General features: G+C 37.4%; 1 protein-coding gene across 7 annotated transcripts in view; it reads left to right on the top strand.

Moving 5' to 3' along the window:
- TRDMT1 (tRNA aspartic acid methyltransferase 1) overlaps nt 1-4,721 on the top strand; it is a 90,740-nt gene extending 86,019 nt beyond the window's left edge. For all 7 annotated transcript variants that reach the window (XM_055543919.1, XM_055543916.1, XM_055543922.1 and 4 more), the window contains one exon: nt 3,471-4,721. In XM_055543919.1, coding sequence (XP_055399894.1) covers nt 3,471-3,571 — 101 coding nt within the window. In that variant the 3' untranslated portion in view covers nt 3,572-4,721. The remainder of the gene's footprint in view (nt 1-3,470) is intronic.
- Nucleotides 4,722-14,509: the final 9,788 nt, after the last annotated feature.

Here is a 14,509-nt window from a genome sequence, read left to right as displayed (position 1 = left end):
TGCCTTTTTCTTGGTGATCTCATTCAGTTTGAACTATCCCAGGGAATGTTACTTAAGAAAACATAGACTTCCCTTGTCTTAGTTTATGTCACAAAGTGAATGAGAACATCATCAAACAAAGAAATGAGAATTGCACTCAGAAATTTATTTCCCAGTCTACTGGCCTGGTTACTTTTTTATCTTTCATTTTTAGGATGAGTCATCAAAGGTACTTTCCATAGTACTATAGAGAGAAAAGAGATTTACTGTCTAATAGCAACTAAGTTCTAAGTTTTAGTTCAGTGTTTATTTTTTCAAGTAGTAGTAGTCACTTTGGTAATAATGAAATTTAGCACAGACCCCAGAGTCAGACAGACCATGAATTTTAGCTCTACCTAAGTCACTTTCTGCCTTAGTTTATGTGTCTGTAAAATGGGGGTGATTGCAGTACCGACTTCATAGGGTTGTTGTAACAGGTAAGTGAATTAACATATGTAACATGTTTGCGAACTATCTGATACCTAATCCAAAATTTGTGCTTTTATATTTTAAATGATAGATGTTATAGCCTTTATTTCAGAAACACTTTTTCTCAGTATTTAAAGATATAAATAGGGTAAAATAGGATTTTTCAAAGTTCTCTGAAAATATATAATATGTGAGAGAAAACCTTATTTGTTTATGGCTGCCCTGGGTCTTCGGTGCTACACAGACTTTCTTTAGTTGTAGTGAGCAGGGGCTATGCTCTAGTTGCGGTGTTGCAGTGGGCAGGCTTCTCATTGTGGTGACTTCTTCTCTTGTTGGGAGCTTGGGCTCTAGGATGCTCAGGCTTCAGTAGTTGCGGCACATGTGCTCAGTTGCATGTGGAATCTTCCCAGACCAGGAGCCGAACCCATGTCCCCTGCATTGGCAAATCACTTAACCTTCTTTTAAAATGTGTGATAGATGTGTGCAGTCAGTCAAGCCCCTATAGTCACCACCGAGCAGGCCTGTCCTTCACATGGGCCTCTGACATCATTAATCCTGGGTCCAGAATGGGCATTCTTGGAGCTGCTTGTCCACGGTAGTGATGGCTTTGCGTTGATCCTCCTGCACGTGTTGTCCTATTTCTCTTTGTGGCCAGTGGCCTGCATTTATGAGATAGCAGGCTTTGGAGGAGACAGACACTAACCTTCACTTACTGAATAATTGCTGCTATCTTGACCTTCTTAATTCTAGGTTTCTTTGTTTTGGAGAGGATTATTATTTTTAATGTACCTAAGTTTTTTAAAAGTCACCTTTTAACTTTAAAAAATTATGTAATTTTTTTTCCATAAACAAATGTAGATTTTAGTTCCTATAAAATACATACATGTATATTGCATGTGTATATATGTATGTATTATATATATAGGATTTTTTAAAATATTTATTTATTTTAATTGGAGGATAATTCCTTTACAATACTGTGATGGCTTTTGCCATACATCAGTATGAATCAGCCATAGATATACATGTTTTCCCTCCGTTTACAAATCTTGCTTGTTTTCAGATGTGTTTTCCCCATTGATACAATCTTGATATCACAAAGGACCCTCCCTGGGATAGTCTTAAAGTTTGTTTGTAGGTATATTTCTACCTCTGGCAACTTTGAAGTAAATAACTTCTGAGATGACTAATGTTCTTGACTGAGACATTATCTTTATGATAGAAATTATATGACTGGGCACCATTGCAACTATAGTTTTATTATGGTAATCACTCTTACTTTATTGCAGGTAATGTAATGTCTAGTGTTCATGAAGCAACTTTATCAAGTTTTGAAATTTTTAAAAAATAAATGTATTTATTTTTGGCTGAGCTGGGTCTTTGTTGCTGTACTGGCTTGTCTTTAGTTGCGACAAGCAGGGGCTACTCTAGTTGCAGCGTGCAGGCTTCTCATCGCGGTGGCTTCTCTTGTTGGGGAGCACCAGCTCTAGGGTGTGAGGGCTTCAGTAGCTGCAGCTCCTGGGCTCTAGAGCACAGGCTCAATAGTTGCGCACACAGCATGTGGAATCTTCCCGGATCAGGGGTTAAACGCTTGTCTCCTGCATTGGCAGGTGGATTCTTTACCACTGAGCCACCGGGAAAGCCCAGTTTTTGCTTTTGTAATGCTCTTTAATTACTTCCTTTATTAACTGATTGCTTTTTTAAATTGCTATGTCAAAGGGTTCTGAATGTGAAGTTCTGGGATTGTAACTAAGATTCTAGTGTCCACTCTCATGCTTGGACAGTCTCTGATGGTGGTATGTGCAAGGTTTTGTTCCAGCAAATGTAGTATCTGCAGAAGATTTCACTTTGAAAAAGAATGTAACAAAAAGAACTTCAGTATGAGAATTTCAGTTTGTAGAAGCAGAATATAAAGGACTTGTATCCAGAATATATTGCTAGAAAGAGGTCTCATGACTCAACAATAAAAAGAAAAATAATCCAGTTTAAAAATGGGCAAAAGATTTCAATAGACAGTTCTCCAACGAAAATAGATACATGGTCAATAAGCCCATGAAAAGATGTTCAACATCATTAGATACTAGGGAAAGGTAAATCAAAACCACAGTATGATACCACTTCACAAAAAGACAAATAGTAACAGTGTTGACAAGTTGTGGAGAAATCAGATCCCTGTACAGTGCTGGTGGGAATATAAAGTGGTACAACTGCCTTAGAAAGCATTCTGGCAGTTTCTTGGATGTTAGACATAGAGTTACAGTTTGACCCTGCAGTTTCCCTTGTGGCTTAGCTGGTAAAGAATCCGCCTGCAATGCGGGAGACCTGGGTTAGGAAGATCCCCTGGAGAAGGGAAGGGCTACCCACTCCAGTATTCTGGCCTGCAGAATTCCATGGACTGTATAATCCATGGGGTCACAAAGAGTCGGTCAGACACGACTGAGCGACTTTCACTTTCACTTTGCCGCAGTCTCACCCCTAGGTATATATCTAAGAAAATTGAAAAAAAACTTACACGTGCATACATATGTCCATGTCCATAACAGCAATGTTTATAATAATAAAAAAGTAGGGAAAAACCCAAATACCTGTCAATGATGGATGGATAAAATAAATATGGTATATCCATATGATAGAATATTATTCAGACATGGAGAGGAATGAACTGTTGGTACATGTTATAACATGAATAAACCTTGGATCAGCTGATTTTTACTGATAATGCTTGAAGTTTGAGTTGCACTATATTTTATAGTTGTATACAATACACATAATAGTGTTAATACATAATGTTGTTAATAAGTACTAAGAAATATTAAACATAGAATACTTTGCTTTTTTTTTACTTTATATTTTTTTTACCACACCAGATGGCATGCTGGATCTTATTAATAGTTTCCCCAACCAGGGACCACTATGCCTTTGGTTCCTATAGTTTGATATATCCACTAAAGAATATATCCTTTTATCTCTGAAAGTTAATATTTCAAATGATTGTATTGTAAATCATTATCTCTCTTTTCTAGGATTTCCTGAGATGACAACTGTCAAACAGCGTTATCGTCTACTTGGAAATAGTCTCAACGTGCATGTTGTAGCTAAACTAATCAAAATCCTATGTGACTAATTTTTTAAATAACTCTGAAAGAGGGTCACAGTTTTCTGTCATATCCATATAATAACTTTGAAATTCTTTTTTGAATTAATTTTGACAAAATTTGACTAAATTATCTTTCTCTTTAATAAGAAGTTTGGGTTGGTCAGGAAATGCCATTTTGTTTCCTTAAATTTATATTACTGTGTTTTGTAAGGTGAAACTTTATGCTTCAGGAGAGTATATTTTCATATGAAAGTAGTAAATATATATGTTAAATATTCCTTTTATAACATTATGGTATAGACAAGTTTAGAAACATTAGAATTTTAATGTCTACATGAATATTTTATAAAGTATTATAAAATAGTATATAAACTTGAGATACTATACATTTGTGTATGTTAATTAAAGGTGCTTTCAGTTCAGTCACTCAGTCATGTCTGACTCTTTGCAACCCCAGGGACTGCAGTACTCCAGGCTTCCCTGTCCATCACCAACTCCTGAAGCTTTCTCAGACTCATGTCCATTGAGTTGGTGATGCCACCCAATCATCTCATCCTTTGTCGTCTCCTTCTCCTCCCACCTTCAATCTTTTCCAGCATCAGGGTCTTTTCTAGTGAGTTCTTTACATCAGGTGGCCAAAGTATTGGAGTTTCAGTTTCAGCATCAGTCCTTCCAATGCATATTTAGGACTGATTTCCTTCAGGATTGACTGGTTGGATCTCCTTGCAGTCCAAGGGACTCTCAAGAGTCTTCTCCAACACCACAGTTCAAAAGCATCAATTCTTCGGCGCTCAGCTTTACTTTCTCTTTTCACTTTCATGCATTGGAGAAGGAAATGGCAACCCACTCCAGTGTTCTTGCCTGGAGAATCCCAGGGACAGGGAAGCCTGGTGGGCTGCCGTCTAGGGGTCACACAGAGTCGGACATGACTGAAGTGACTTAGCATAGCATAGCAGCTTTCTTCACGGTCCAACTCTCACATCCATATGTGACTACTGGAAAAACCATAGCTTTGACTAGACGGACCTTTGTTGGCAAAGTAATATCTCTGTGTTTTAATATGCTGTCTAGGTTGATCATAGCTTTTCTCCCAAGGAGCAAGTGTCTTTTAATTCCCTGGCTGCAGTCACCATCTGCAGTGATTTTGGAACCCAAGATAATAAAGTTTGTCACTGTTTCCTTTGTTTCCCTATCAATTTGCCATGAAGTAATGAGACCGGATGCCATGATCTTAGTTTTCTGAATGTTGAGTTTTAAGCCAAATTTTTCACTCTCCTCTTTCACTTTCATCAAGAGGCTGTTTAATTCTTCTTTGCTTGTTTTAAGAATCTATCATTTTACTTTAAGATGATTCATCCTATTTCTAAAATGATGATTCTAGCCTGTTTAAAATATTGAATAATTTTACTTAATTTCAGTTTTTTAAACATTATTTTATATAAACAAATGTGTACAATATTTTAGAATAAATTATCATCACTCACCTTTTGTAACAGTCTGAAGAAAGTGTCAGAAATAATAATCCTAGATTATTGATTACCTTTCCATCAGTATGCCATACTGATGAAAAATTTAGGTACACATTATCTAATTATCTTTAATTCTGCTTCCTTCTGAAAGACAAAATCCACCGTCCCTTCTTCATTTGTACATACTTACCTTTAGTTTGCTATTTTCAGAGCTTGCTTTTGCCTTTTATGTACATTTTACCACAATTAAAAAAGGCATAACTTTTAACTTTCTCTGTCTTTCCCTTTCCATTCTTGGATTTAGGGCTCTAATCTGACTAAATCTTGCATCATAAATTCTGTGATTTTGATTTTAGTAATAAAAGCAAGTGACAGGTAGAAGAGAAATGAAAAGAAATAAGACGAGATATTTATTCTCAAAAAACAATCATCCGGATGTGGAAAAATTGAAACCCTCTCTATTACTGATGGGAATGTAAGGTAGTGCAGCCTCTATAGAGGGTGACAATTCCTTTAAAAAATTAAACATAAAATTACCCATATAATAAAGCTATTCCACTTCTACGTATATACCCAAAAGAATTGAAAGCTGGCACTCAAATATTTGTATGCCAGTGTTCATTGCGGCCTTATTCATGATATTCAGCTATAAACAGGAAGGAAATTCCGATACATTACATCATGGATGAACCTTGAAGACATTTTATTCAGTGAAATAAACCAGACACAAAAGGACAAAGTCTGTATAATTTCACTTGTATGAGGTATGTACAAGAATCAAGTTCACAAAAAAAAAAAAAAAAAATCAAGTTCACAGAGATGTCGTTATCAGGGCTCAGGGGACCAGAGGAATGGGCGTTAGTGTTTAATGGATGTGGAGGCTCTGGGGAGGGGAGATGGAGAATGGCACAACAGTATGAGTGAACAACAGTATGAACATACTTAATGCCACTGACTTGAATACTTGAGAATTGTTTAATGGCAAATTTTATGTGCGTTTTCCCAGTCCAGTGTTCTAGCCTGGAGAATTCCACGCACTGTATAGTCCACGGGGTTGCAAAGAGCCAGACACGACTGAGCGACTTTCATGTGCATTTTACCACAGTTAAAAACCATAACCATTTTTCCAGAGGAACTCATAGATAAGTATGGGTCTAAGGAAACTGTAGGCCAGTGCATGTTTATGTCAGCTGTCACTGTCTGCATTTTGTGTATGTGTTTAAAGATAAAGCTCAGTACAGGTCTCATAAACAACAGTATGCATATCTGAAACCACTTTGGCACACTTTCACTAGGCTTTGCTCACTGATACAAAGATCCTTACTGATAAGAAGGTTCAGAGTTTTACTGTGATTATGCTGTAATTATAGTGTCCTTTGCCCCATTGTGCAATGGTGCACAATCTGTGTTAAGTTACAGTGTACCAGGTATAAACACATAAAGGCTCTGTGCAGACTTGTGCTTACAAACTAGGAGATAAAACATAGCTTTGTGAAAAAATCTTGGCATACATCCATGGGCAGATGATGATTTTTGCCTTTAAGTTAGAACTGAAAGTACAGTTCAGTTCAGTTCAGTCGCTCAGTCGTGTCCGACTCTTTGTGACCCCATGAATCGCAACACACCAGGCCTCCCTGTCCATCACCGACTCCTGGAGTTCACTCAAACTCATGTCCATCGAGTCGGTGATGCCATCCAGCCATCTCATCCTCTGTCGTCCCCTTCTCCTCCTGCCCCTAATCCCTCCCAGCATCAGAGTCTTTGCCAATGAGTCAACTCTTTGCATGAGGTGGCCAAACTACTGGAGTTTCAGCTTTAGCATCATTCCTTCCAAAGAACACCCAGGACTGATATCCTTTAGAATGGACTGGTTGGATCTCCTTGCAGTCCAAGGGACTCTCAAGAGTCTTCTCCAACACCACAGTTCAAAAGCATCAATTCTTCACTGCTCAGCCTTCTTTATGGTTCAACTCACATCATACATGACTACTGGAAAAACCATAGCCTTGACTAGACGGACCTTTGTTGGCAAAGTAATGTCTCTGCTTTTGAATATGCTATCTAGGTTGGTCATAACTTTCCTTCCAAGGAGTAAGCGTCTTTTAATCTCATGGCTGCAGTCACCATCTGCAGTGATTTGGGAGCCCCAAAAAATAAAGTCTGACACTGTTTCCACTGTTTCCCCATCTATTTCCCATGAAGTGACGGGACTGGATTCCATGATCTTTGTTTTCTGAATGTTGAGCTTTAAGCCAACTTTTTCACTCTCTTTCACTTTCATCAAGAGGCTTTTTAAGTCCTCTTCACTTTCTGCCATAAGGGTGGTGTCATCTGCATATCTGAGGTTATTGATATTTCTCCCGTTAATCTTGATTCCAGCTTGTGCTTCTTCCAGCCCAGCGTTTCTCATGATGTACTCTGCATAGAAGTTAAATAAGTAGGGTGACTATACAGCCTTGACATACTCCTTTTCCTATTTGGAACCAGTCTGTTGTTCCATGTCCAGTTCTAACTGTTGCTTGCTGACCTGCATATAGGTTTCTCAAGAGGCTAGTCAGGTGGTCTGGTATTCCCATCTCTTTCAGAATTTTTCCACAGTTGATTGTGATCCACACAGTCAAAGGCTTTGGCATAGTCAATAAAGCACAAATAGATGTTTTTCTGGAACTCTCTTGCTTTTTCCATGATCCAGCGGATGTTAGCATGCACAAAACTCATAAAAATTGAAAGTGCTACTCTCTCAGTCAAGTTCAACTCTTTACAATCCCGTAGCCTCTGTCCATGGAATTTTGCAGTCAAGAATACTGGAGTGGATAGCCATTCCCTTCTCCAGGGATATTCCCAATCCCAGGGATCAAACCCGGGTCTTCTGCATTGCAGAAAGATTCTTTACAGTCTGAGCCACTGGTGAGTATCATTATTTACTAGTATCTATTTACTAGACTATCATTTAGTTAGCATATACACACATGCATAATTCAGAATTTGTCATTTTATTGAATGCCCACTATATGTTATTGATAATAAATATGCATAAAATCTGCCTTGGAAATTCTGATATTCAGACTTACTGTAAACTTATTCAATATTTTGGAAAATATAGGCTCTCCTTTTAAAAAGAACTGGATGTAATTAAATCTCTGCCATTTCTAACAGGAAATGGATTTTTTGTTTTCCCTTTTACATCATGCATGCTCTTTTAAATGACTATTTATTACCTGCCTCAAATTTTTAGTAAGTTCTCCACACTCAAATATAATGCATGGGATAAATAAATCAATATAAACAGAATGAATCATATTGGAAAGTGACTTTGAAGAGGAGTTAGGTAGTCATAGGAGAAAGAGCTTGAGAATCCTTACTGGCAGATAGTAGAGCCAGATGATGGCTGGTACTGAGGGATCAGCTGCCTCTCTTCAGGTTCAGAAGCCCCTGGACGTTGTGCTCTGGCTATTAAATCAGACCTGCACAGTAGACACTGCCTTGTGCCTTGAAAGTGAGCGGATACCTCTGACTACCAGCCGGTTTACTTTCCCCTCACAAGACAGAACCTTTTAAAGAGACAAAACCAGTAGTTGAAATTGTGAAAGTTGAGAGACTACTTCTCACTTCTTTTTTTTTTTTTTTTTTTTTTGATATACTGGGTAGGATTCCTTACCCTAAAATCACAGTCTGTCTTTTGTTCCAACCTCAAACTAGTTGGGGTCAGCAGTTATTAAACTGGAGGTTTGAGGGTAGAGGAATGACGCTAAAGACAAATGAAACTGGTTTGATTCTAGCTCTAACAATCCAGAATAAAGTAGCAGCTGCCATTTGAGCCAGCCTCAACCATGTCCTGAAGGATGCCTTCTGCAGGCCAGCTACCTCATCTGCCTACAAACTAAAGTGGGTCTTGTTGCTTTTTTGTTTGTTTGTTTTGATAACTTTATCATTTAAAATCAAAAGTTAGAATTAACAGCTTCCCAGATAAGCCAGTATAACACAATAAGAATCTATCTTTAAGCTCATATTGACAGCAAAAGAATATTTTCCTGAGTTATATTATTGAAAAGAAGGGTAACTTTTCATAGTTTTGTTTTCAGCTTAAATCTATGATTATCTGAGGCCACCAATTGCAAACTATCTTACTAATAGCTTTGACCCTTCAGCTTTCAACAGTTAGTTCTCTTACAGCCTGTGATCAAACTAGTTTATCAAGACAGCCTTTGAACCTCCTTGTACTGGAGTCTCTGCTCAGCTTCTGATGTCAAAATGTGCTGCATACACCTGTCAGTCACCTTCTTAGCATGCATCTTTTTGACCCACCTCTATTCTGACTGTCTCTCCTTTCATTATACTCACCAGGATGCCTACTTACGCCTATAATGTTTCACTTGGCAAAGTTTCTTTGCCTGTTTTATTAAAGAACAGTAAGAAACCTACCTTCTTCAACTTTAAATTATACTGGTCACTCTTTCTGCACCATTTTTCCTCCTGTTATTATTTCACCTTGCTACTAAAAGTTTAAACTTCTTGCTTGTTTTTTTTTAATCCATTTTTCTAACCTACCTCCTTGACTTCTAAGGATATTTTACACTAAGATACTCATATTCTTCAAAATCTTAAACAGCTTTGATTCAAACTATTTTTTCCTGATTTTTGAGTTTATTCCTTTTTAAATATACTTGTTCAATAAATATGAACACATGCAAAGAACTTTTTTGGCTTATTTCTCATGTTCTCAAATTTGTTACATATTTACTGTAGGTTCTGAGTCTTACTTTCAGTTATATCCAACACTTACAACTCTCCCTCAGCTATACTGTATTTGATTCTGATTGCTTCCAAAATCTTATTTTTTACAAATCTGAATTTAGATAGAAATGTTGACACCCAAAGAAAGATAGGAAGTTACTTTTCTCATAGAATTCTTCTTTGTAGCCCTAGAATGTTCTCATTTATTTGCTTGTACATACTATGGTTTCATTGTTTACTTCAATTATTTGCTCTATATTTTATTTTGTTTGTATATTTGTTCATATCAGGGCAGACTTAAATTGTAACAGTCTAAATATGGAGCATGTTTATTTAGCCCAGTTGGCTCTATAATCGGATGAGATCACCTGAAGAGTCTAAAGAGAGGAGAGAGGTTTGGAGCTGAACTCGTATCTGTTTCCAAAGATACAGTCTTCAGATCTCTCTACCCAGCACTGTCCAAGTCATTTGTCGCAAGAGATCTCACCCTTTCACCTTTTTGTCCATAACACCCAGAAAATATAATTTTTACTGAAATAATTGCTATTTTATTTACTTAGTTAGGAAATGAACACAAGTACAGTTAAATTTTACACACGTGAAAGAATTGAAAATACCTAATGGAAAGTGATACTTCTTGTGAAACAGATGTAAGGTGAGTTTGCTGCTTAGGAGGTCATCCTATGGATGAATAGACAATAAGCTGGATAGTTGCTATGATTTGAATTGGTTCAAAATGAAAAAATATTCCATGATTTAGAGAATGTAAGCTTCCAGGAGGATGAGGATTTAATTTTCCCTTACTGCTACCTTCCCAGTGACTGTGACAGTACCTGGCACAACTCAATAAATTTGTAAGTGAGTGAATATAGTCATCATACTGGGTTGATATAGAAAATGCCTAAGGCTATCATACTGTGGAATTTAAAGTGTCTTTAGGCAATGGCACCCCACTCCAGTACTCTTGCCTGGAAAATCCCATGGACGGAGGAGCCTGGTGAGCTACAGTCCATGGGTCGCTAAGAGTCGGACACAACTGAGCGACTTCACTTTCACTTTTCACTTTCCTGCATTGGAGAAGGAAATGGCAACCCACTCCAGTGTTCTTGCCTGGAGAATCCCAGGGATGGTGGAGCCTGATGGGCTGCCATCTATGGGGTCGCACAGAGTCAGACACGACTGAAGCAACTTAGCAGCAGCAGCAGCAGCAAAAAGGCAATAGCACCCCACTCCAGTACTCTTGCCTGGAAAATCCCATGGGCAGAGGAGCCTGGTAGGCTGCGGTCCATGAGGCTTCTAAGAGTCGGACACGACTGAGCGACTTCACTTTCACTTTAAGTCACTTTAATTTGTGTTACTGCTACTTCCTCTATTAACAGAGGAATAGCCGAGAAAGGAATACTCCTTTGGAATACATGATTTAAAAAATAATTCTAGGATAGAACTTGTGCTTTTGGCTTTTGGGAAGTTATGCAGATATAAATTTAAAAAAATATTGTATTCTGAGTTGTCTGGAAAGAAGGGAGACTCATCCCTGCTTGCTCCTCCATGCTAAGTACAATGATCAATTCTCTATTTATATGATTATGAAATAATGCAAGAGCTATCAGAAAGAAAACTCTGAAAGGTATAACGAAGAAAATAAACCAGCTAAGTACTCTCCAAACTGGAGGGGGAACATAGCTACAGGATGTCTTACCACCTCCCAACAGAAGAAGGTAACCCAGTCTTGGTGTTTCCTGACCAACAAGCTAGCAGCATACAGAAGCCCAGGATGGAACAGGAGTCCTGCCAACACCACCAGGTGAGTCTGATAGAAACCTCAAGGGCAGTGTATAGGGATCCCACTGGCAAGTGTCCAAGGGAAGCACTATTTTCCTGCCAGGCCTGAGATTCCTTTCACTTGCTGAGAGAAGTGGGAAGCCAGAGGGCACTGGCAAGGGGCCTCCAACCATAGAAATGTCTAACCCTGAAGTTTTCATCACCATGGGCAGGAGACTCTCCCCGCCTAACCTAGACGTACCAGGTGACTCATCTTGGGGAAAAACTCTTCCCCCTAAAGTAGCACCATCCAAAAGCCACTGTGAGCACCAGATAAATAAACACTGCAAAGCCTCTGAAACTTAAAGTGCCACTGGAAGCATAGACCAAAAGGTAGGCCAGGACCTGTATGCTAAACATACTGACTGTCTGCTAAAATAAAAAGATTAAAATAGGACCCATAGTCTTCTAACAGATGAAACACTCAGGATACAATCTAAAATCCCCTCTCATACCAAGAACCAAGGAAATCACAAGTAAGACAACTGATGACACCTTCAAAATGATTCAGATGTTGGAATTAGCTGACAAAAGTTTTAAAATAACCATTTAAAAATGCCTTAACAAGTAATTACAAATTCTTTTGAAACAAAAAATTGGCTCAGCAAGGAAATAGCAAAAAGTTTTTTTAAGTTAGCAAAAGAACCAGTAAGGTATGTGCATTGTCTCAATTAAAAAAAAAAATAAAGGCAATTATATAACTGAAAAATACAATAAGCAAGCTCATTGGATCAGTTCAATAATAGGGTAGAAATGACATGATAGAATCAGTGAACTTGAAAATAGATCAATAGAATTACTAAATCTGAAGAACAAAGAGAAGAAAGATGAGGGGGGTGGGGCAGTGGGGGAGCGGAATGAGACTCAGTGGCCTGTGGAATAGTAATAGACAACATTCATATATTTAGAGTACAAGAAGTAGAAGAGAAAAAAAAGAATGAGCTGAATGAATATGATAAGAAATAGTGGATGAAAACATCTCAAGTTTAGCAAAAGATAAGTATGTGGGTTCAAGAAGCTGCTGCTGCTACTGCTAAGTTGCTTCAGTCGTGTCTGACTCTGTGCGACCCCATGAGTGGACTCCAAATAGGATAGGCTGAAAGAAATCCATGCAAATACAGTTTATAATTGAACATGTAAAAACTAAAAGAAAAAGCAGAAAGGGCACATTACTATAACAGAACACAATATGAATGACAGCAGATTTCTCTTCTGAAACTATGGGGGCTAGCAGGAGGTGGCATAACATTTTTCAAGTGCTGAAAGAAAAAACTTAATTGAAAGTTTTGGTGTTCAGACTATCCTGCAGGAATAAGGGGAAACAGTGATATTCTCAAATGAAGCAGAACTAAAAATGTTTATTGCTAGAAAACCTACTCATTAAGAATAGCTATTGGATGTTCTTCAAACAAATGAAATTATAAAAGACATTTTGGAGCATCAGGGAGGAACAAAGAATAATGGAAAAAGCAGAAATATGAATACTTACAGTAAACTATGTTTATCCACATTAGTTTTATAAATCACATTTGATGATTGAAACAAAAATTATAATACTATCTAATGCTCAACAATGATTTTTAAAAGTGGAGAAAGTCAAGAAGTGAGATTTCATTTCACTTAAAGTGGTTAAGTTCTGACACCAATGGACTGTGGTAAGTCATGTATGTATATTATTATACCCAGAGCAACCACTGCAAAAACTTTGCAAAGAAATGCACACAAATAAATTAAGATGGAATCCTAAGAAATCCACAGGAAGTCAAGAAAAGAGAAATGAGAAGTGGAGGAAACAAATAGAAAACAAGTGATTAAATGGCACACAAGCTCTATCAGATCAATAAGTGCCTTAAATATAGTTGGTCAAAATATAGTAATTAAATTTCAGATATTGATAGAGTGGATTAAAAAGCATCATTTAATTATATACATTGATAAGAAACCCACTGCAAATTAAACAATTTAAGTAGGTTGAAGTAAAAGGGTGGTGAAAACAGGACCCACAATAAGAATGTGCCTTAATAATACAATTCAAAAGAACAGCAGGTAATAGGAATGAAAATATTAAACAGTAAAACTGTAAGCATATTAAATGTGCTGCAGTAGACAATGCTGAAATATATGATTGTGAAACCAATTATGCAATGAGTAGCCCCTTTGTCAAAGTTTGCCTATTCCTCAAAATGTTGTTTAATCCTATGACCCAAGTGTGCTCCAAGGCATATTCCAAAGAGAATTGAAAACATATCTACACACAAACTTTTACAAGAATATCCATAGCAATATAATTCATGATAACCAAAAAGTGGAAACAGCAATTGTATTCAATTGATGGATGAATTTTTTAAATGTATCTATCCATACAGTAGATTCAGCCATAAAAAAGGATCAAGCACTGATACATGCTACAACATAAATGAATCTTGAAAATATTATGCTAAGTGAAAGAAGCCAGACTTTGTATATTGTATTCAATGTAGTATAATTATATTACTTTTAAAATTAAAAATATTCTATGAACAAAACTAATGGAGGTTATGGAATTCCAGTTGAGCTATTTCAAATCCTAAAAGATAATGCTGTTAAAGTGCTGTACTCGATATGCCAGCAAATTTGGAAAACTCAGCAGTGGCCACAGGACTGGAAAAGGTCAGTTTTCATTCCAATCCCAAAGAAAGGCAATGCCAAAGAATGCTCAAACTACCGCACAATTGCACTCATCTCACACGCTAGCAAAGTAATGCTCAAAATTCTCCAAGCCAGGCTTCAACAGCACATGAACCATGAACTTTCAGATGTTCAAGCTGGATTTAGAAAAGGCAGAGGAACCAGAGATCAAATTGCCAACATCCATTGGATCATAGAAAAAGCAAGAGAGTTCCAGAAGAACATCTGCTGTATTGACTACACCAAAGCCTTTGAGTGGATCACAACAAACTGT

The sequence above is a fragment of the Bubalus kerabau genome, chromosome 13 (assembly GCF_029407905.1).
Source record: "Bubalus kerabau isolate K-KA32 ecotype Philippines breed swamp buffalo chromosome 13, PCC_UOA_SB_1v2, whole genome shotgun sequence".
In the NCBI taxonomy this organism is placed as follows: domain Eukaryota; kingdom Metazoa; phylum Chordata; class Mammalia; order Artiodactyla; family Bovidae; genus Bubalus; species Bubalus kerabau.
This window is presented reverse-complemented; position numbering and strand designations above follow the sequence as displayed.